The 22990-nt window shown below is 40.5% G+C and overlaps 1 protein-coding gene across 1 annotated transcript; it reads right to left on the bottom strand.

Annotated features, from left to right (window-relative positions):
- Positions 1 to 2544: 2544 nt before the first annotated feature.
- On the bottom strand, positions 2545 to 21468 carry SAMD7 (sterile alpha motif domain containing 7). The gene is made up of 7 exons (XM_004270569.3): positions 21350 to 21468; positions 19492 to 19616; positions 15639 to 15717; positions 13928 to 14556; positions 12799 to 12920; positions 8702 to 8812; positions 2545 to 5526 (listed from the first exon to the last, which is right to left on the bottom strand). Exons 1-7 carry the CDS (start codon positions 21448 to 21450, stop codon positions 5332 to 5334), a joined length of 1362 nt encoding a protein of 453 aa, XP_004270617.3. The 5' UTR covers positions 21451 to 21468; the 3' UTR covers positions 2545 to 5331.
- Between the last annotated feature and the right edge of the window lie 1522 nt (positions 21469 to 22990).

The raw sequence follows: 22990 nt of genomic DNA, 5'->3' as shown, positions 1-22990 counted from the left end.
AATAACTTCTTAGCAAAATGAAAGAGATAATAATCTAATTCAATTAAACAATCAGTAAACTTTTTGTCACTCTAACTAGCAAAATAAAATCCACCCCTTAGGGAATGAGCCATTCCTTAGGGAATGAGGGTGGTAGTGGTGAAATACATTAGAAGTTTAGTTTAAAAAATATATATGCACAACCTAAAAGCATTCTGATTTTTTTCAAAATGGCACCCAATGATGTTCAAGTGAACTCTTACCTTTCCTGGGGAGATTAACTTTTCACAGCTGTACAATGACATCTCAGGATTCTTAGCAGATACATTGAAGACCTTGGACCTCATGTTGTTGGCTTATGTGAAGACACATTCACTTGGCAGAGGACAGGCTGGAGAAGTACAGTAAATTGACTACAACTCTCTATAAAACAGACCTTTCATATATTTGTAATGAGATGACAATGTATATATTTACCATAATGAGGAATAGCATTTGCTTGAAGTATATTCTTAGTATTGGGCAGAACAAAATATTCCATAAATTAAAAATAACATATGGAGGGCTTCCCTGGTGGCGCAGTGGTTGAGAGTCCGCCTGCTGATGCAGGGGACACGGGTTCGTGCCCCGGCCCGGGAGGATCCCACATGCCATGGAGCGGCTGGGCCTGTGAGCCATGGCCGCTGGGCCTGCGCATCCGGAGCCTGTGCTCCGCAACGGGAGAGGCCACAAAAGTGAGAGGCCCGCATACCGCAAAAAAAAAAAAAAAAATAACATATGTATTTTTGCATATTCTATTTTATTAAAAAATATTGGAATCCATACATATTGTATAAGATAACTCTTTAGTAAACAGATTTTTAAAAAACTTTTATTGTGGAAAAGTTCAAACATATACAAAAAAAACGGTGAAGAGTACCGTGGACCTTATATACTCATATATACTCACAACCCAGCTTCAACAAGTATCGACTCATGGCCAAACTTGTTTCACTATACTCCCACTGACTTACCAAACCCTCATTTCTCAATGGATTTTTTGAAGCAAATTCATGTCATGATATTGTTGGGAGAGAGACTCTTCTTTGGGCCTCTTAAGTTCCTACAGATCTTGCTGGATGGACCAAGATGCCAAGGCCCTGACTGCTTTCACCAGGCCCATTGCTCAAGGTTGATTGTGTACTCAGTAACTTTAGAAATGAGGTAACATCTCCTCCCCACCCCTCCACCCTCCACTCCCACCCCTGGACAAACAGTAGGTCTTTCTTGCTCTTACTGTTTGCTGTAAGACTAGTGAGTTCCCCAAACTCAGTGTTCCACAGCTGTGAAGCAACCCACTGCACGTGCAGCCATCCATCTGTGTTACCCCGGTGGCACCGAGAGCAAGGGGACCCAAAACAAGTATGCTAATGTTTGTGCTGCTTACTGTGTCATGAGTAATAAAGTTGTTTGTCTCTGACCCAAGGGTCTTGAGTATTCTGCCAGGCTCCATAAAATAATAAGTGGATAATTTATTAGATTGTAGGTCAAGTAAAATCGAATCCCAGATCCAATATATATCATTTCATCTGTACATATTTCAGTATACATCTCTAAGAGATAAGAACTCAAAAAAAAAAAAAAAACAACTTAGGTAAGATGACTAAGTTCTAGAGATCTGCTACACGACATTGTGCCTTAACAATATTGTATTGTGCACATAAATATTTGTTAAGAGGAAAGATTTCGTGTTAAATGTTCTTACCACAATAAAAATGTCACTATTATTGCATCTAAAAAACAGACAATAATTCTTTAATAGAAGTGAATATCATCAATCATGTTCAAATTTCCCCAATTATTTCTCTTTTTTTTAAACAATATATTCAATAGGCATCCAAATAATTGTATTGGTGATATGAACCTTTAAAAAATTTATTGTGGTAAAATATATATAACATAAAAGTTGTGATTTTAACCAATTTAAAGTGTACGGTTCAGTGGCAATAATAACATTCACAGTGTAGCACCACCATCATCACCACCTGTTCCTAAAACTTTTACATCTGGGTGATTTAAATCTTTAGTATCTTTTAATCTATTGGTTTCCCTTTTCCCTTTCTCTGTTTCTCCTTGCAATTTATTTGTTGAAGAAAATCAAGTCATTTCTACTATACAGTTTCCCCCAGTTTGGATTTTGCTATATTCATAACAGTTTCATAAGCTTCCATGAGGAGGCATATAATGTCTGGTTGTTTCTCTTTTTGTGGTGTTAATAGTCATTTATGATCACTGTTTAGGTCCATTAGTTTTTAGGGGTGCAAAGTGGTGATATTTGAATTCTATTATTGCTTTTTAATAGCTGTTTAATACTTCCATAGAGGAACAGTTACATAGTACTCCATTATATGGATGTTTATTCCCCTTGTCTAAACAGAATGTTTCATAAGTCAGAAGAGCCTATTTAGCAAACACATTTTTATTGTGATTGTTTTTCAAACATGAGAGAGAATTTTGTTGTTGTTTTTGCTGTTCTTTATTTTATTCTCCCAAAGGGTACACAGTACAATCAAGACTAAAGTTGAATTTGCAGAAGAGTTAAAAACTGTTTCTATATAATATGAGTAAAGTTTTCACCCTTCAAAATAATTTTGATTACTAAAGTGGGTCTTTTGTTAAAAGGTACCCTAGAGTCATGAATCTGGAAAGAATAATCTTAGTGTGGACAAGCAACTTCAGTCTCCTTTTCTTCCAAAGAAGACTGCTGAGAGCTGAGGAGAGCCTCCTTTACGTGGTTCTCTTTTTATGCATGGTTCTAAAATTAAGCACAGTGCTTTTTTTGGTGATAGTACATGCCAGGATGACATAAGGACATTTTCCTTAGAGTAACATTGAGACACATCTGTTCAAGTGAAGCAGTTACCAACTCAATTGACTCATTTAGCAGGGAAAAGAAATTCAAAAGCCATCATATGGATGGAATCCCATGATCCCTTTGCCACTAAAAGTATTAATTAAGCTTTCTTTTTATCCCACACCATAACACCTGTTAACTCACGTTTGGCACCTTGTGAAACTTTTATATGCTGGGAATTACAGCAGGTGAAAGGTTATGTGACAAAATAGTTCTTAAAATTTTGAACTTTGAAAGTATTATTTCTCTCTCTGAGCCTTTCTCTCTCTTTCTCTCTCTCCCCCCTCAAAGTTACCAATACTCCCTCTTTGGTCCACAAGCATGTTTGATAGTATAATATAATTTTATGTCAGGAAAAAACCCTGTTGTTTTCACATTAAAAATGAAAGAAAGCAAAGATCAACTAAACTAACATGGCTTGTGGGGAAATGACTTCATAAGCCCATCTTCCAAATCAAAAAGTGAACATGGGAAGCACGCTACCTATGTTTATCAATGCAATTTGTTTGTTTGTTTTAGGAATCTATTGCTACAAAACAAATTATTCCATTAGTGGCTGGAAACAACACATACTTATTATCACAGTTTCTGTGGGTCAGGAACCCAGGAGCGGCTTAGCTGGGGGCCTCTGGCTCAGGGTCAGCCACAAGGCTGCCGTCAAGCTGTGGGCAGGAGCTGGATAGTCATCTCAAGGCTTGATCTGGGGAAGAGTCACGTGGCTATTGGCAGGCCTCAGAAGATCTACTGCCGAGTTCAGTCACACCGTCCTCTCCACAGGTCCGCCTGGAGACAGAAAAGCTGGCTTCCTCCAGAGCGAGCAATCCAAAGAGAATGAGAGAGAGGACCTGTGACAGAAGCCACAGAAGTGACACACGGTCATGTCTTCCATCTTCTATCCCTTAGAAAGAGTCATAACTGCAGCCCACCCCAAAGGGGAGGGGAATCACACAAGGTATGAACATCAGGAAGCAGGGGTAACTGGCATCCATCTTAGAAGCTGCCTACCACAGTTTATATTTTTATTTTTTCTATTTTTTGGCCGCACCCCCATGGCGTGGGGGATCTTAGTTCCCTGACCAGGGATTGAACCCGTGCCCCCTGCAGTGGAAGCTCAGAGTCTTAACCACTGAACCACCAAGGAAGTCCCAGTTTGTTTATTTTAAATATAAATTTTAAAAACAGAAAATACGTTCTCATAGTTAAAAATTTAAAATGTACCAGAGGATATATAGTAAGAAGTCTCCCTCACACCGCTGTCACCCAATACCCTCCTTGAGCAAACGCTTATCAGCTCCCTGCGGATCCTTTCACAGTCTTTCTGTTCAATGTGAAGTTGAACGAGTGGGATTCCACAGGGCACGCGCAGAAGCTGCCGTCATTGTCTCCCCTCGATCTTGCCAGTTCAGTACTGCTTTGAGGAGGTAACTCTTCCCCACCTCTTGGGTGAAGTAGGAGGTGGTCACTATGCCCTCTCCTCTCCCTCTCAGGTCATAAGGAGTCCTCCAGTTGTTTTTAGTCATAACATGGTTTCATATCAGAAGGAAAAAGCTGAGTAACAGTCGAACTCTGAACTTTAAGGTTCGAGCTTCTGCCCGTTCCTTTCTCCAGCTTCCTTCAGGCTGAAAGCCTGCCATGAGAAAAGCTGGGGCCTTGTGCTCAGCTCCTCTATTTCTCTATTTTGTACTTCACTTTCTCTTCTTCCTCCTTCTGGCTCCACTGGGTTGCCTCTGTCTCTCTCTGGGCTGGGGGATGGGAAGCCAGTGAAGACGGTTAGGAGCTCTGTTTTTCAGTGTCTGTTTTTCTGGCTTCTGCACAGATATCCTCGTGGAAACATCCAACTATAGCTTTCTTTTTTTTTTTTGAAAATCAGAAATAGACCTCTTTAATGAAGGTCGTCAAAGGGTACAAACTTCCAGCTGTAAGTACTAGGGATGCAATGTACCACATGATAAATAGAATGAACATGCTGTACGTTATATATGAAAGCTGTTAAGTAAGTAAATCCTGAGTTCTCATCACAAGGAAAAACCTTATTTCTTTCATTTTGTATCTATAAAAGATGACGGATATTCACTAAACTTATTGTGATAGCTGTTTCATGATGTATTTAAGTCATATCATTATGTGGTACACCTGAAACTTATGCAGTGCTGTTATGTCAATAGTATCTCAATAAAACTGGAAGAAAAAAAAAGAAATACACCTCTTTATATATACAAATTTGATGTTTGCAAATTCTATCCTTCATTTAGTATTTGCTTCCAAGGATACGCCTCCAGCCACTTTGTGATGTGGTCACCTCAGGAAGCCTGGGCAAGGCCTCCTCCCAGAGACCTCAGGAGGGTGGGCTTTCTCTCCCTCTGATCCGCCATCTGGTCCTGGGAAACCCCCGCACACCCTTCAGAATATGCCAGACTTTTCAGAAAACCGATTAAGACTGTTCTTGCTCTGTGAGGGTTTTAATTTCTCATAGTATCTCGCTCATTTCTTTTAGGAATGATCATATCCTGGGAACAAGGAACGTCCAGTGTATCACTCCAGGAATTAAAATCCAAAAGAGGGTTTGTATCTGTTGGTTGATTGAATGCTTGTTTCGTGTGGGTAGGAAGTGAAAGACTTTTCTTGTAGAATATACTTTCCATATGCTGAGATACCTTAGAAGACAAAATATAGTAATTACATCTATGAATTCTTTCAATAACACAGCATATTCTGCTAAGCCACAGGTGGCAGGGAGGCTGAGGTAATTTCAGGCATGGGACATCTAGAAGGACACAATTCTAGGATGTGGTGGGCTTTTTCTTTTAGAATCATAGTGTTTACATTGTAAAACTGGGTATCAAGGTGGTAGGAGCTTACCAGTTCCTGTTCTTGGTTCTGCTGTGGTTGATCTGCACACAATTATTTTACTCTGAGTTCACTCTAGCTCTTCCTTTCCCAATGGTCCCACAAGGGTTCCCATAGACACCCTACTTCACCTTCACCAACACCCAGCCTGTCCTCCTCCAGGTGAGGCTGGAATTCTTTAGAACCTTAGCACACAACAGGCCTTCACTGGGCTTGGTGTTGAGACATAAATAAGGCTGCGCTGGGACTTGGTGCCCTAGTACTAACCAGCGGGCTCCTACACAAACCTGATGCCGAGTGGGACCCAGGAGATTTCTATATTGTTCACATTGTTACAGCTCAAACCCCCAGCTCCCGCCATTCTAATAATATCTTTCTCAAATTCCAGTAACTTTTTCTTCTCCTACCCCTTTCCTTTGTGTGCTCAGTCCCGGTCTACCTTCTACGTTTCTGTTCTGGAGGGTAGGTTTCCTTCTTCTTAGCAGTTCTTGCTGTAATGGAATTTTGCCCTTGATTCCCATTTTGGAGATTGAGATTTTGTTATCCACTGATTCCTGCCTGCTCACCTTCTGGGACTTTCAGATGTTACTCAGAACCTTCCAATTTTCCTGCTTCAATGGGACCCCTGGAAATTCCCAATCCCAAGGACTCTACAACTGTTCTGCTTGGTTGAACATCTGGCATCAGCTGGACCTTCCCCCTCCACCTCCCCCCCACCCCCAGCTTCTGTGGGAGTCCTGTCCTGTTATGCTGGTAGATGGGGCCTGGGATATAATAGCTCAGCTGAGCTGCATGGAAGCACTTATATGTATCAGATAGGAGCATACGAATGCTAGCAGCAAGTGAGGAGAAGATTAAGAATGACTTGGGGTTGGCCACATTCTAAGGACAAAACAGAACAAAAAGTGCAACGAAAGTGATAAACCAAAGCCAAAGAAAATCAGATTTGAGGAAACACCGCAGTGTTATTGTAAGCACTCCAAGAGGTACAGTTTCCTCACGAAAGAAAAATCAATCATTTAAAAGTGAATATTACATTGTACCAGTGCTAATTTCTTAGTTCTGACAAATGTGCCCTGTCATGTATTATGTTAACATTAGGAAAAGCTAGGTGAATTCTCTGTACTATCTTGGCAACTTTTCTGTATCTAAAGTTATTCCAAAATAAGAAGTTGAAAAAAAGAACATCAGTGGAAACACTGAAGTATTTGCATTAGAAATAAAGAACTTCTTTACCCTGAAAAGTTTAGGAAAAATAAAAAGGTTTTTGAAGAACATTCTGGAAACTCAGCTCCTGGTCTAAGCATGTATTGTGAATAAGTAAAGTACTGTATAAATTCTGAAAGAATTAGTTGAGGCTTCTTGGTTTGACTTTTAGGAAACTCACTCTTTCAACAAATAACTATTGACCTATTATGGGTTTTGCACGTTCTAAGGTTGTATCTGTCAACAAAACAGATAAAGATCTCTGCTCTAACAGAGCTTACATTCTAGTGGGGGCAGAGGGAAATCAAAAATAAATATAACAAATAAATAAATTATATTGTGTGACTGAACGTGATGGGTGCTATGGGGAAAAAGAGAAGACCAGAAAAGGGATGTAGTATGTATGGGGGCTGGGTCGTGTGCAATTTTAAGTAATGTGAGCCAATCAAACCTCACTGAGATGGTTTGGTGGAGCAAAGATGAAGGAGATGAGGGAACAAAGCATGAGGATGTTGGGGGAAGAGCATCACAGGCAGAGGGGGGAACAGTGTGAAGGTGGAACCTGTCTAGATGTTCGAACAGCATCCAGAGGTGAGTTGACAAAAGCAGTAACTGGCAGGGAGAGACTTAGAAGATGAGGTCAGGAAGGCAAGGGTGGTGATGGGTGGAGAGGACTGCAAATAATAGAGGACTTTGACTTGGACTTTGAAAGAAATGGGGAGTTATTGCAGACATTCGAGCAGAAGAGTGACATGATCTGTCTCATGTATTAGAAGAATCATTCTTTACTGCTGTGTGAATATGCTCTGGGTGGGCAAGGGCAGAGCAGGGAGAAGAGTTAGAAGGCTAACGCAGTAATCCAACGAGAGAAGACAGTGCCTTAGACCAGAATGAAGCAGTGGAGGTAGTGATGAGAAGTGGTGCTCTGGAGCTGGCTTGTTCCAGCTCTTGAGACCAATTGTTATAATTTTAGGAAATTTGCAAGCTAATTGCTAAAAATGCCATTATTAAAAATTAAATTATATAAAGTTACAATTAGATATATTATATTGCAAACTAAAGTATTAAATACCCCAAACCTATCACTTAATTATTTTTACCTACTTATTTTACTATAATTGTTTATTATTATCTCTGCTCTTGAGGTTGTTTACACTTGTGCTATCCACATGGTGAAGATAGTCTGAAATGGGGAGCTGCTGTGCATCTCTTCCCAATTCTGTATTCAGTGACACTGCATGTGGAGTTTGTCAGCCATGGTGGGAGGACTGACACCACAGAAATTGACAAATGCTACGAATTGGGGTTCATTTTTAAAGACAGCAGGTTGTTAAACATTGGCCAGCACACCACTGCTTTGTGCCTTCCCAACCAAAACTAGGAACGTGTACCAATGCCCCATCCAAAGTTTTCAGGTTCCCTTTTTTTTTTTTTTTGCGGTACACGGGCCTTTCACTGTTGTGGCCTCTCCCGTTGTGGAGCACAGGCTCTGGACGCGCAGGCTCAGCGGCCATGGCTCACGGGCCCAGCTGCTCCGCGGCATGTGGGATCTTCCCAGACCGGGGCACGAACCCGTGTCCCCTGCATCGGCAGGCGGACTCTCAACCACTGCGCCACCAAGGAAGCCCTCAGGTTCCCTCACTTTTATCATGTCCCCAACCACAGAGGGAAAAAGCTTAATAAAGAGGTATTGTTAATGTTACAACAAGATAAAGGTAACATATTTCTCTTAAGCTTCATACCATTAACACGTTTAGTTACGAAAAATCACACTACCTGCGATTGGATCTTTAATGCCGGCCCCAGCTTTAAGCCCATAGTGCTTCGAAGATGTCCCTCTGTGAGTAATGGCAAAGTTTCTCCATCAATTGCATGATCTTTAAACACCTTATTAAACACAAAAGATGTCAGCTTTGTTTAAATGTCTTTTTTTTAAGACCTAACCTATTTTCATGAAAGCAACTTGAGCGACCTTTCTGAAACACAAAGCTAAGCACGCCACTCCTCCTTAAAACCTAGACTGTTTCCGGGAGGAAGTCACAATCCTTCAAGTCTCTGTGGCCTGATCCCTTCTCCCTCTTCAGTCCCCTATCCTGCCATCCTCACCTTTCCCACCTTGGCCCTGGCCTCTGGCCACTAAAAATTATTCTCAAATCCCAACCATGTTAAGTTCTCTCTGGCTTCTGGTCCTCACCTGGAAATTCCTCCTTTGCCTCCCTCTCACCTTGTTGCCCCTCAGGTGGTAAACTCCTCACCGTCAGGTCTCACTTTCGATGCCTCTTCCTCTAGGAAACCGTAAGGTCCTCCTGTGTGTTCCTACCGTGCCCCGTAGCTGCCCTCTCCAGCATGGTCACGCTGACGTGGAATCCCTTACGGTGCCCCTCTTCTGGACTACAAGCTCCGTGAGAAGAGGAACCATATTTGTCCCATTTCCACTGTGTGTTCCGTGCCTCGGAGGGCATGCCTCAGGACCAGCAGAAAATTGGATTCTTCTTGGGAAACTTCTGTACCAGGGACTTTGTGTTCTAACAGATTTTAGTTATTTACAAACTATATTAATTAAGTAATTATTTCTTTTCCTATTTTAACTGATCAAATTGTAGAATGGCTAATAGAAGTAACTTAATTTGGGCCAAAGCAAAAAAGTGGACAGTTTGGGTTAGTCTCTGTAGCCTTATTTTGGGGAAATGTATGATATTTCTTAGGTTGTCTGTTGTTTTGAAATATTTTGAATAACTTAAGCATACCTTCTACCACCTTTGAGAATTCCTAGGGCCCCAGGTACCCTTGGCCGAAAATCATATGGCCCGATATCCTCAACGTAGAGTAATTATGATGGAAAGAGCTAGATTTGGAGTCACACACGCGTTTTTTTAAGCAGTCCTCTAGCCACCTTGAAGTTCAGCTTTACTCAGCTGCAAAATAGAGCTAATATCTCCTTTGCAGAAGTATGGTGTCGATAAAATTTAAAAGACAATCTAAATAATTTACTTAGTACTGTGCCGGGCACATTGTCTGTTGCCAATAAAGAGTAGGCGCTATTATGATTTTTTGTAAATGAGAGAACCAGCACAGAAAAGGTTAAGTGAGTTGCCCAAAAACCATAGCTTGCCTGTTAGAGAACTTGTAAAATAATGTATAGGTCATGATTCTGATCCAGAATTTTCCCTGCTTAACCCCACTGCCAATCAGCAAAAGGAGTGCTGATAAAAATAGTTACCTATATTTATGGTAGAAAATTTACCTAATTTCTCCTTCCTTTGTAGGGATTCCATTGAGCAGTGAAGGGACCATGAGAGATCATCCAAAGGAGAAATCACAGAGATAAATTTTCACACAGAGGTAGGTTGGCACCCAGGGCCTGAAATGCATGAGAGCCCAACCTTCAGTCCTGGTGGATGGACCCTGGGCCTGAGGCAAGGATGCAGAACATGCCTCTGTCATTCAGAAGATACCCTCACTTCATTCTCATGAGAGCAGTCTGGGCCAAGTGCATGATATAAATATGCATGTATTTTTAATAATTTCATTTATTTTTAGAGAGAATACTTTCACTGCTGACGTATTTGAAGTAGACATTGACTTTGAACAAAAAAAAATGTGTTACAGGGTATCCTGGATGTCCCTAAATGGCTGAACCACCCATCCTCTCTTCACAGCTATTTAAAAGATTTCATTTGCAAGGGGCTTTGGATTTTCACTGCGGTTATTTTTTCCTGAATTTCCTTTTTCTACCTGCAGAAGGTGGGTGGTTGGAGGTTGCTGCACCTAAGGCAGAGGTGAGGAAGAAGAGGACAGAGAAGGGGACAGGGGGTGTGGCCCTGAGTAGTCCCAGGGGCTGTGAGTAAAAGCGGATGGCACATTGCAGACAAGGGTTCCTGTGAGAGTTGTGCACAAGCAGTGCTACTTCAGAGCCTGTTGCGCTCAGACAGCACCCAGCTGCATCCAGGGGGGTGCTCCCCATTTCTGTACAGAACACCGTCACTGAACACAGCCTGGTCATGCCCAGCAGAGTGTGGCATCCTTGCTGTTGAGGTCACCAGCAATTGCTAAGAGGGGAACTGACTTTAGTGAGGAAACAAGAGCAGGACTTGATCCTAAACACATTTGAGAAACACCTAGAAATAACTGTACCACTTCTTGGGGTGGGGAAGGAAGCACCAACATCCTGTTGGTAAGAGGTAATGAGTCAGCAAAGTTTGGGGTCTTCGTGTTTATGTGACTTCTTTATACCCATAAGGGAACATCTGGGATTATAAAGTATGAAATACATGTAACATTATTTATTACAAGCGTGGTTATTATAAACTGCATTTTTATGACTGTGAATCACTGACTGATTAAAAATAGTGAGTTCCAACAGATTCAATCCATCAGAAGTCAGTAATCAAATGTTCGTTATACATGGGGTTGCTTCTTTCTGGCTATCAGAATTTGGTAACTTCATTGTACCACTTGAAAAGCGGCATAGATACATTTAAAAAGTGACTTACCCACGGTTAATGACTAGTAATAAAATAATAAGGTTATACTCATTGAATAGGCAAAAATAGAACAAATTTTTTTAGCAGGTATGCAAAAGGACAAAGTAGGTGACTTGAAGAATACAACCTGCCTCATAAGTAACTTGAGATTCTGCTTTCTCTAGAAGCCTCTGAGGTAATGATGAAATTAGAATCTACTGAGTGCCAGGCACTCATTTATGCTTACAACAATCCTTTGAAAATGTATTATACTATTATCCTCATTTTACAGATGAAAAAACCGAGACACCGAGGAGGGAGGCAATTTGTCTTAGGTCACATGTCCAGAAAGTGGAAAAGCCAGGATTTGAACTTGTACTTTCTGGTTTCATAAGCCATACTCTTAATCACTACTCTATATGACTTTTCCATTGGTCCAATAAAAAGAAGAAAGGAAGAAAAAGAGAAAGGGAAAGGAAGGGAGGGAGGGAGGGAGGGAGGGAGGAAGGAAAATTAAAAAAAAATTAACAGCATTACACTGAAGAAAATATCACAAAATGAGATCTGAAAAAAGTTATCTCTAACATCAGTTACTTATGATGTAGTTAGATCATAATGTCCTTTTCTTGCTTTCTTTTACTTTAAAATATAAACCAAAGATAGTTATACCAGATTTAGTAGGCACATTGTTGCTTGGAATTGTGTTATTAAATCACTTGAAAAAGTAAATTATATGCATGAAAATGTAGCACTGACATAAACTTCAAAAACTTGGCAACCCACCATTTTTATCTCCAATTTTCCCATATAAGTGAGGCTAGTTTTACTTTGCAACTGTCCTGATAGTTCATTATAATTTAAAAAATAGTATTTATCTACCAGATTAAATTATGTGTGTAGGCGTTTTTATATATTGCCCCAGAATAAAAATGGAATTTTAAAAGAGTTAATTTCCAACTTTGCAGATGTATTTCCTTCTTGTCCTTTTTAGAATAAAGTATATATTTCTCTTATGTATGATGAGTAGCCTAAAACTTCTGATACAGAAGTACATGCCTCCAAATGTTTGCTAAATGGATGAGCAGGGAATACAGTAGATACCTCTCATTCTCTTGGATGTTTGGCCTCTGAACCTCCTAATTCTGGGAGAATTCCACATCTCAGGAGCCTTGATGGGACAGAAACTAAAGCCAGACACTGGCTTTCCCAGCCTCCCCTGAGGCTGGGGTGGGCACATGACCCAAGCTCCACCAATCAGAGGCTTCTGTTCCAGGGGAGCCAATGACATACAAAGGGAGAGATTATTAGGAATGCTCTCTGGGGTCAAAATCAAGTTCAACAGAACTCATTATGAAGGAAGTATATTTCAAAGTGTCTAACTTTTAAGAAAATACTTAAATGTTGCGTCACCTGAGCATAGTCTGAACAACCTGGAAGGCCACTAATGAAGTTGTACACGTCATTCACGGTCCATTTCTGAATATCTTCATCCAAAGATAGATTTTCCTTGATTGTAAGAAGCACATGTGTTCCTTTAAAACAGAAAGAAAATTATTTTGTGGGAAAAGGGGGAAGCTAAGAGTACAGTTTCATGTATAGTTACATTCATTTCCTCATGTTCTATTACCACAGAGCAGTCCCTTTACATAGATCTACACATAACCCCCTTAAAAGATAGAGTTACTGAGAGATGATTTCTAAAAAAGCTTAGCTACCTCCTTTCTTTTCTTCCTCTAAAGGATCTTTAATGACAACCTTATCATAAATGAAAACAAAGTTCCAGCTTCTCTCAGATTCCAATAGAAATACCCTGTGGATTTCATTCTCCAGATTAATACTACCATGTTCTATGATGTTACATGATTTATCATGCTCTCTAAGCCATGTGAGAATTTAGCTACATCTTCATCAAAATGGCAAATTAATATTTTGTCAGGGAAGCAGTCGGTATGGTGGCTAGATTACACATATCCAAATCCCTGTGTTTTAAAATATTTTTATCTAAAGAAGTTCCAGTTTTAAACTATTTTTTATCTAAAGAAGTTCTTGAAAACTATTCAGTGTGTCTTTTTGGGGCAGGGGGTAGTGTGTTAATACTCTTAGGTTAGAGAGTATCATAGCAGTAGTGAGCACTGAAAGAGCTTCTGTTTAATTATTTTTTCTACACTTAAATACAGGGGAGATTGAATTCATACTTTTAAGCAAGAAGCCCCTCTGTTTTGTGTTGAAGAGATTAGATTAAATCAAAAATTAAATTAAAATGTTAATTAAAAATTCTGGTAGGCTTTCCCATCCTTGCTCATATTTACCTTCCTAGCCTTTGCTGAAAATTCTCTATATAGCAAATATATAAACACAGATACATTGCACTGTTATGGCTGATTGGAACTAATGTGATAAATTTTTCAAGAGGAGGTAATTCTAAGTAGGATCAAGAAAAAGGAGGATAAAAAGAAACACAGTGGTTACAGCTCACCATGTAATAACTCCAGGGACTTGATGACCTGCGGTTCCTGAGGATTAGCCCCTGGACACCTACCTGGCAGAGATGGTCGAGGAACTGGCGGGTAAACCTCATTCTTTTCACCACAGGCTGCCAAAACCTGCTCTGAAGCCTTCTCCTTCCCATCGTCCCAGGACTTTTCTTCCAGGGGAGTGCCATGAGCTCCCCAGGGTCTTCCATGGCCGCGCTCCAGCTCTCCAAAGGTGTGGGCAAGAGTTGTAGATGGCTTTTCTTCGGTTTCACCCAACTTGTGATCGTTGAGAGTGTCTGTTTCTGGGTCTTTTGCATACTCATTCTCTTCACAGGGAATTGCACGGGTTTGGCCTAGGGGCTTTTCTTCTACTCCACGTTTAGAACTCTCGGTGTCACTGTCTAGAACTTTCTGATTCCCTGTACCTCTCCTGAGACGACGACATTTCTGCCCCCAGCTCTCTAGAAAGTGCGGACCGGTTGCCAGTAGCATGGGGTTTCCCTGAAAGTTTCTCAGGGCGCTTCTGTGAGCATGCAGGTCACTGGCAGGGAGCATGCTCCTGCCATGGTCGGTGGCTGGGCCAGCTGGGATACTGAAGCCATAAAGGAATGGTATCCCTAGGCCTGCTAGTCCCTTGGAATTAACTTTTTCTATTCTCCTTTGTTGGTAAATGGCATGCATTTCCATTTCCATCCTAAAAACAGAACAATATATTTTATAAACCCAACAAAACCATTAGAAATATCATTTTAATGGCCCTCTGCCTTCCCTATTGTAGCACCTCTGCTTTTCTTTTGAGTCCTTATGCTACTTATCTGAAGTCTGTTAGGTGTAAACACGAATCTCCCAGACAGCCACTGGGAAGGAGAGTCTGGAGTAAGATCAGAGGTGAAGGGTTTGGCTGAATCTCACAATGGAAGTCTAAGGCCAGTCTTTAGAGCATTGTCTCTAATGGATGTGACAATCTTAGCAGGGATGGGGAGAATGCAGCACAGCATTAGTTTCTTGCCAGAGATTAATCCTCAAAGAAATTAAAGTTTTGGGAAGAAGTTTTTAAACCTTACAGTACAATTTTAGTGAGACTCAAGAAACACAGAAGTCTCAACTGTTAAAGTTAATGCCAGTGGTAAGGGTTGGGGAAGGGAGAAGGGGGGAAAACTTGCTGGTATTTTTGCTTACTTTACTTTGCTTATTGGTCATCACCTGGACCCCTTAATGTTCAGCAATAACCTAGTCATCACTGCTGTGTGTTTCTCCTGGCTGTTGAAGGCCACTTTTAGATTGACAGGGGGCTGTCTGGGCTCTAATGGCATAGTTTGAAGTGGGATTGGCAAGCTTGGCTCCTGTCTTTGAGCAGAACTGAAGTCATTTAAGACAGAAATGCCAGTATGAATTTCAAAGGAATCACAGCTAGGCATTTTAATTATGAGACATTGACAAGCTACTGTGATCTGCAGACTTAGCTTCACTGTGTAATTTCTAATCTTGTTTTTATCCTTAAACAACCTGTGTACATGTTTGTATATGTTTCTTTTTGTAATATTCCTGGAATACTTTTTGAAAGTAATCAGTGTGTGTGTGTGTGTGTGTGTGTGTGTGTGTGTGTGTGTGTGTGTGTATATATAATCAGTGAATACATATACACAAATATAACAATATATACAAAAACAATACACAAATACAATAAATGAATGAATATATAGAAAAGTATATATGTAACAAATGAATAAACAAACAAGTGAATGAATAGAAAATAAAACAACATTGTTACATTACCTGGCAGTATGCTGCCTTTGAATCATTTCATTCCTTCTAGCCATTGCCTTTATGGATTCAGGTGGCAAAATGCCCCAACCTTAAACAAGAAAACCACCATCCCACCCCACAAACAAATTAACAACATTCACTTGAAAATAATGAAAGAAAATATAATGATTTAAAACAGTATCTGCAAAAAACCACCAACTGAGCACAGTGTTGGAAATGGTATCAGTTCATAGCTGTTCAGAATCTTAGAGTCACTTTGGTGATGGCATGATAACACCAGATAATTTTTTTCTTTCTTATGGCTGCGCCTTGCGGCTTGCGGGATCTTATTTCCCTGACCAGGGATTGACCCCAGGGCCCTGGCAGTGAAAGCACCAAGTTCAAACCACTGGACTGCCAGGGAATTCCCCAGATACTTTTTTTCTTTAAGTATGGGTCTCATGACTGGCAATGTTTCCCTACCATACTTCAAAAGGAAAAAGATGAAATTAACTGTGGATCTCTTGATCGCTTGCTTTTTCAGTAAATATTGATAATTTTTTTTTGGAAGAAAAGAATTAGCTGACCTTAAAAAAAAAAGTAACTAAGTGCTTCTTTATGCACTGAAATCCCTGGAAATAATACAGTGGGTTTTTTTTTGTTTTTGTTTTTTTTGTGGTATGTGGGCCTCTCACTGTCGTGGCCTCTCCCGTTGCGGAGCACAGGCTCCAGACACGCAGGCTCAGCGGCCATGGCTCACGGGCCCAGCCGCTCCACGGCATGTGGGATCCTCCCGGACCGGAGCACGAACCCGTGTCCCCTGCATCGGCAGGTGGACTCTCAACCACTGCGCCACCAGGGAAGCCCCAAATACAGTGTTTTAAGTGGATAAAATATGAAGCTCTCTACGTGGACTTTTGGGTGTAGCTGAGGAAAATACTTTTTACAAAACAATTTCAATGGAGTTGAACAGCAATTACATTCTGTGTCAACCTTCCAATATGTCTTAAGGTAATGACAGCATCATCAGAATTCAAGGCTCTATTCTTGCCTGGTAACTTCATGCTTATATTGATTTTTTCTTTCTCTGGACTCCTAATGCACTTAGAGTCTATGCTGGTGCTTCTCAAACCATCCCTTGGTGAAGGACTATTTTTTTCTTTTAAAATTTCCAACCCATCATGGACCAATACTTTCAAAAAATACATAAAATGACATTTTAGAAAATTGAAATGAAAACAAGAACAAGTACAAGCACAATTTAAAACGATTAGATTAACAGACATAAAATTACCCTGTCAGGTTGCTGTGAAAGTTTCTAAGCCTTACTCTCTGTTTATGCATTTATTTGTACAAACACTTCTCAGACCAGCATAGGTCTACAGACCACACTGTAACAATAACAGATGCACAAATTATACTTATTACAGAGTTTTGTTCAATGATAGTTTTACTTGTGTAAATCTGTTCTCCCCAACAAGAGGGCAAGTATCATGAAGGCTAGAACTGTTTTTATACTTGCCTTGTACCAAGCTAGCAGAGCTCGTTTAACTCCTATTAATAATAACCTATCTTGAAATACACCATACTGTATCTATTTTTAAGAGATTCTCTCTCAGTTGTAAAATTCAGAGGTTAGATGACGTGGCCTCTAAAAATCCTTCTGACTCTAAACCTCTATATTTTTATAGTTCAGGGCCTTTGAGATATTCTCCTTGAGACAGCTGGCATGCATAAGACTGCCAACCCACGGGGTAATGCCCAAGGATGCAGAGAATGTCCATGTGAGAAGATCAGTGTAGAGGGTACAATTCTCATTACCTGGATTTTAGCACCCTATGAAATGTGGACTCATCAAACCTATTTCAAGTTTCTTTCTCTTTCCCAAATAGTTGACATCAAACTTAGTGCTGGTCCTGTTGTAATAATCCACTCCCTACCTAACATCCCAAATTTTGAAACAGATCCCTGTCTTAATCCCTATTTTGCTAACTTACTTAGTGGCTCGGTTTCTATAGGACTGAGGCCCTACCTTGCCCTTGCTTACTCTCTTACACATCAGCCTTGAGGTGGGAGACTGACCTCTGTTCCTGGGACAGGTTGTCAACCTGCCTGTTTGTATCCAACTATTGGCAGTTTCTGGATTCTTCATCAGTAAGCAGCTCTTTCTGAGTCAGCAATGCAGCTATTTCACTGGCCTGCTTAATTGCTGCCTGTAACTTCGGGCTATAGATTTAACCTGGTTCTTGCTGCCAGATGGGGCTACCATCCAGGTTCAGCTGATGGGCCTGTCACACTCCAGTGGGTGTGTCTAGTTTCAGACCTGGCCCCTGCTCAATCTCATCGAAGTGGAGCCACATGCACTGTGGCAGACAACATGCTTAAGTCCAGGCAGGCCAGTGTCTTCACTGGCCCTGGCACCAATCTTATTTCTTTCTGTCTCAGGCTTTTCACTCACATTGTTCATATCTAGTGGGTTGGTCAAAAAGTTCACTTGGGTTTTCCTGTAACATGGAAAACTCGAATGAACTTTTCGGCTAACTCAGTATTCAGAGTTGTTGGAACTGGAGAGCAGGGACAAACAGAAACTCACTGAATATAGTTTGGGGGAGATGAGATGCATCAATCTGATCTTCAATCTTATTCCCTCTTGAGCCCCTACACTCATGTTTTTACTGACACCACTCTGCTGAAATTGCTCTTATCGAGATCATCAATGACCTCCACAAAGCTATATCTAATCATGTATTCTTGGTCCTCATCTTACTTGGCCTTTGAGTGGCACACTTGACACAGTTGCTCACTCTTTCCTTAAAACACTTTCTTCCCTTGGTTTCCAGGCCTCCGTCCTCTCCTGGGTTTCCTCCCACCTCAGTGGTTGCTTTTTCTATATCTCCGTTTATCTTCTAGACCCTGTTGGTATGTCCCAGGGATCATCCTTTTAACTTGTAACTCATCCTTTTAACCCACTCTATGGATGATTTCATCTAGTCTCATATATCCCGATGACTTCCAAAATTATATCTCCAGGTTGTCTCCAGAAGTCCTCCCTGGACTTCAGCTGCCTTCCAGACATCCCCCCATTGATTGTCTATTAGGCATCTCAAATGCCTATGATATCCCTCCCACCCCAAGAACTCTTGCTTTCATGGTCTTCCTCAACTCAGTGAAGAGCAACTCCACCTTTCCCATTTCTCAGCCAAAATTTCTGATGTCATCCTTAACACCTCTCCTCTTTTCACATCTCATATCTAAACTCTGAGAAAATCTTGTTGTTTCTACTTTCAAAGTATTTACAGAATCCAGCCACTTCTTACCATTCCTACTGTCACCATGCAGGGCCAATCCATCATAATCTTTTGACTATTCTAATAGCCCATTAACTCCCATCAGTTTAACTCCAGAACTTTAATCCTATCAAGTTTGTCCCCAACACAGCAGCCAGAGTGATCCTGGTAAAATGTAAGTCAGACCATGTCATTCCTTTGCTCAAACTCCTCAAAAGCTTTCCCTCTTCCCCAGAATAAAAGGCAGGTCCTCACTATGGCCTATCAGGCCATATGTAAACTGCCCCAGGGCCTTTAACTCTCAGACCTCATCTCCTCATGACCTCATCAGTTCCTGCCTGTAAGATAAGACAGATAGTAATTGCAGATTTTCATGTTATTCATCAGTAAATTGATGGTTGGAGGAGTTAAGCGACTTACACTTGGTTACACAGTGGTGGAACCATGATTTAAACCTAGGTAGTAATTAGAGAAACTACAAGTATAATCACCATACAGTTTTGCCTCTAAAATTTGGCAGTAAATTTGATGGCAAGCTTAATGCAGCAAGCCAGTTCACAGTGGCTCCGCAGACGAGAGCCACCTGTCGCTCATACCTGAGTAGACATGACTGGACAGCACGTTCGGCATATTTGCATTTGGTAGAGCAGAGAATCCAAATTGGGAAGGAACACAAAACTGTCTTGGGTCAGTTGGAGCTACAGTGGGAGGCAGTAAATCTCTAGGGAAAAAGATACAAATTAGGATATTACTCAGCCATAAAAAGAAACGAAATTGAGCTATTTGTAATGAGGTGGATAGACCTAGAGTCTGTCATACAGAGTGAAGTAAGTCAGAAAGAGAAAAACAAATACTGTATGCTAACACATATATATGGAATTTAAGAAAAAAAATGTCATGAAGAACCTAGGGGTAAGGCAGGAATAAAGACACAGACCTACTGGAGAACGGACTTGAGAATATGGGGAGGGGGAAGGGTGAGCTGTGACAAAGCGAGAGAGAGGCATGGATACACTAGATAGCTAGTGGGAAGCAGCCGCATAGCACAGGAAGATCAGCTAGGTGCTTTGTGACCACCTGGAGGGGTGGGATAGGGAGGGTGGGAGGGAGGGAGACGCAAGAGGGAAGAGATATGGGAACATTATATGTATAACTGATTCACTTTGTTATAAAGCAGAAACTAACACACCATTGTAAAGCAATTATACCCCAATAAAGATGTTAAAAAATAAAAGAAAAAAAAAGATACAAATTAGGTAAAATGAATGGAATTGTACAAAATTTCCATTGCATAGACAGTGAGTTTTTTTTTATTGCCATATGGGATTCTATCATCTCTTCCCAAAATGAAGTACAAAAGTCCTGCAGTCTCTATTGGCTTAAGTAGAAATATGATGAGAAAGCTTAGGAGGAAGGGCTCTACTAAGGAAGGACTAACTCAGCTGCCAACACAACAGAGAAAGCAGGAAAGGGAAGTTTTAGGGATGTCAGGGAAAAAAAAAGATCCAATCAAATCAGTACCAATGTCTGATTTTCCATTCTTGACCACAACATTCTTTCCTCATTTGATAAACATACTGTGGCTTGAGTTTTGCCATCTGGGATCAGTGACTACCTGGGTGGACAATTTATTTCTCCACACTTCAGTGGTCTCTAGAAGTCCAACTCTTTTGTTCATGCTCCATGAACAAGCATAAATACTGAATTTTTCTTTCTCCTCAGAATGTCAGACTATATCTTCAAAAGAAGGGAAGACAGGAAACTGCCAGAGTGTACAACCAAAATACTGATAACTTCACTTTTATTGCAAAGAAAGAATTGCTCTATCACAGGAAATCCAGGATACCCAATTGTTATGGACTGAATTGTGTTCCTAACCCCTGCCCCACCATGCGACTGTCTTTGGAGCCAGGGCCTTTAAGGGGGTAATTAAAGTTAAATGAAGTCCTAAGGGTGGCGCCCCAGTAAGACTGGTGTTCTTATAAGAAGAGGAAGAGACACCAGAAGTGCTTGCACACAGAGAAAAAGCACGTGAAGACACAGAGAAAAAGGCAGCCAAGTCTGCAAGCCAAGGAGAGAAGCCTCAGGAGAAACAAAACCTGCCAGTACCTTGATCTAGGACTTTCAGCCTCCAGAACTGTGAGAAATAAAATTAAGCCACCCAGTCTGTGGTATTTTGCTACCACAGCCCTAGCAGACTACATCCACGTTTGCACCTATGCGATGCCTGTCACGTAGAAAGTGCTCCTTAGCTATTTGCTGAGTGAGGACGTCAAGCAGGCCTCAAAGGGGAAGAGATGAGAAGTTTGTTGAAGATGTGGCCGGCAGATTTATTGCACCACAGTTCCCTGAAATAACATTAGACAATAAAACAACACTGGGATTAACAGCATTTGAAACCTTAATAATATCCATTTTCTCCTTTGACTGGAATATCGTATTGAAGAGAAATACCTGTCCACACTTGGAGGTTCAAATGGTGAGGGAACCAGTGGAATCCTCTGATGCCCTGATGCTGTCAATAAAGGGTTCACGGCCATCATTGGATTTATCATCAATATCTCTCGCCACTGATGGAGTTCTAAAAAAAACCAGATAGATATGTCAACAAATACCTCTACTTTTTGTGAACTATTTGAATTCTTCTTGAACACAATGAACACCTTTTGTATTTTCCCAACACTTGGGAAGACTAACTACAGCAAGATTTCAGTTACACAAAAACCCCTCCATTGTTAAGTACCCAGATACAACTGTAGAACTCCGTGTGCCTTTGGAATTTGTTGGAGAGTGCACAGGTAATACCATACCACACTACAAGCAACACTAATAAAATTAAACCAGTTTTGCAAGATTCCAGAAATACCATCTTCTTTTATTACAACTTATTTTGATGTTTATATTTCCAGAAGTACAAATGCATGTATGCTCCCATATGTTAAATTTTTGGAAAAATATTCCTATTTAGTTGATAAGATTAAAACAGAAAAGAGGAGGAAAATCTTCCTAATGGCCCAAAATACATCTAATTAAAGTGAATACAGGCTGACTGCGTGTGTCTAATTAGAACAAGTGACCAAGTTATATCCAAACATACATAAACACAAGCATTCATAACTTTATCTAGAACCTAGTGATCAGAAAAAGGGACCATTATAAAAGGGGTAAAATTTTGTCTTATATTTTCTTATTAATTATTAACATCTTTTGAATAATTTTAAATATTAAATGAGTGTTAGTCAAACAGGTCACTTTAGCTTCTTCATCCTCAATAGTTACTTTAAAAAAAACTGAGATAACTATAACTATGTTTGAAAAAAAAAGGAAATCAGGAAGAAAATGTTCTGCTTTTCAAAGTAGTGATGTTTTTTCTTTCTCGTGTGCATATTTGATTTAATTTTTAAAAGAGTTAATACATTCATATGGTTCCAAAACTAGAAATACAATGGTATTTAAATAAGCAGTCACTTCTTTAGCTTCTTTTCCAGGCCTAAACCTACGGATCAACTTCGAAATTCAAGTCCACAGGTCACCTAGCATTGGCTTTCACCATTCATATACATTTTTTTCACGTTTTGAAAGTGGATTTCTTTTCACTATTTCTGTGAGATCGATATAATTTCTTCCCTGATAGTGGCCTCAGAGTAGTGACCAGTCAGAATCAGGATAAAATTATTTGCCAGATGCCTGCCAGCCAGGGTGAGATGCCAAGAAAGAACTCAGGCCAGGTGTGTCAGCTGTGGGCTTGCATCTCTGGTGAGGACACTGCTCCTTGGCTTAGAACCTCAGGTCCTCCGCATCTGAGATTTGGTGCACAGCCACCTTTTTTCACCTCGTCCATTACACAACAGAACAGTGTGGGACACAACGTGGGGTTTCCTTTTGAAATACTGTTGAACTTTGATTTGTGTCATGAATTGACAGTCTCTGGTAGAAGTTTGAACTTACCTATGAGAGAGATAGAAACTTTGAAGCTGTGACATATACTGCTCATCTTGCATTTTATATGATGCCTGAAACAAATCTGGAGGAAGGAGAAGGAAGAAAAGGAGTGCAGAATCCCTCCAGAGCAAGCATTGCCTAGAGGCTGACCAC

This window comes from Orcinus orca, chromosome 5 (genome assembly GCF_937001465.1).
Source record: "Orcinus orca chromosome 5, mOrcOrc1.1, whole genome shotgun sequence".
NCBI classification, from domain to species: domain Eukaryota; kingdom Metazoa; phylum Chordata; class Mammalia; order Artiodactyla; family Delphinidae; genus Orcinus; species Orcinus orca.
This window is presented reverse-complemented; position numbering and strand designations above follow the sequence as displayed.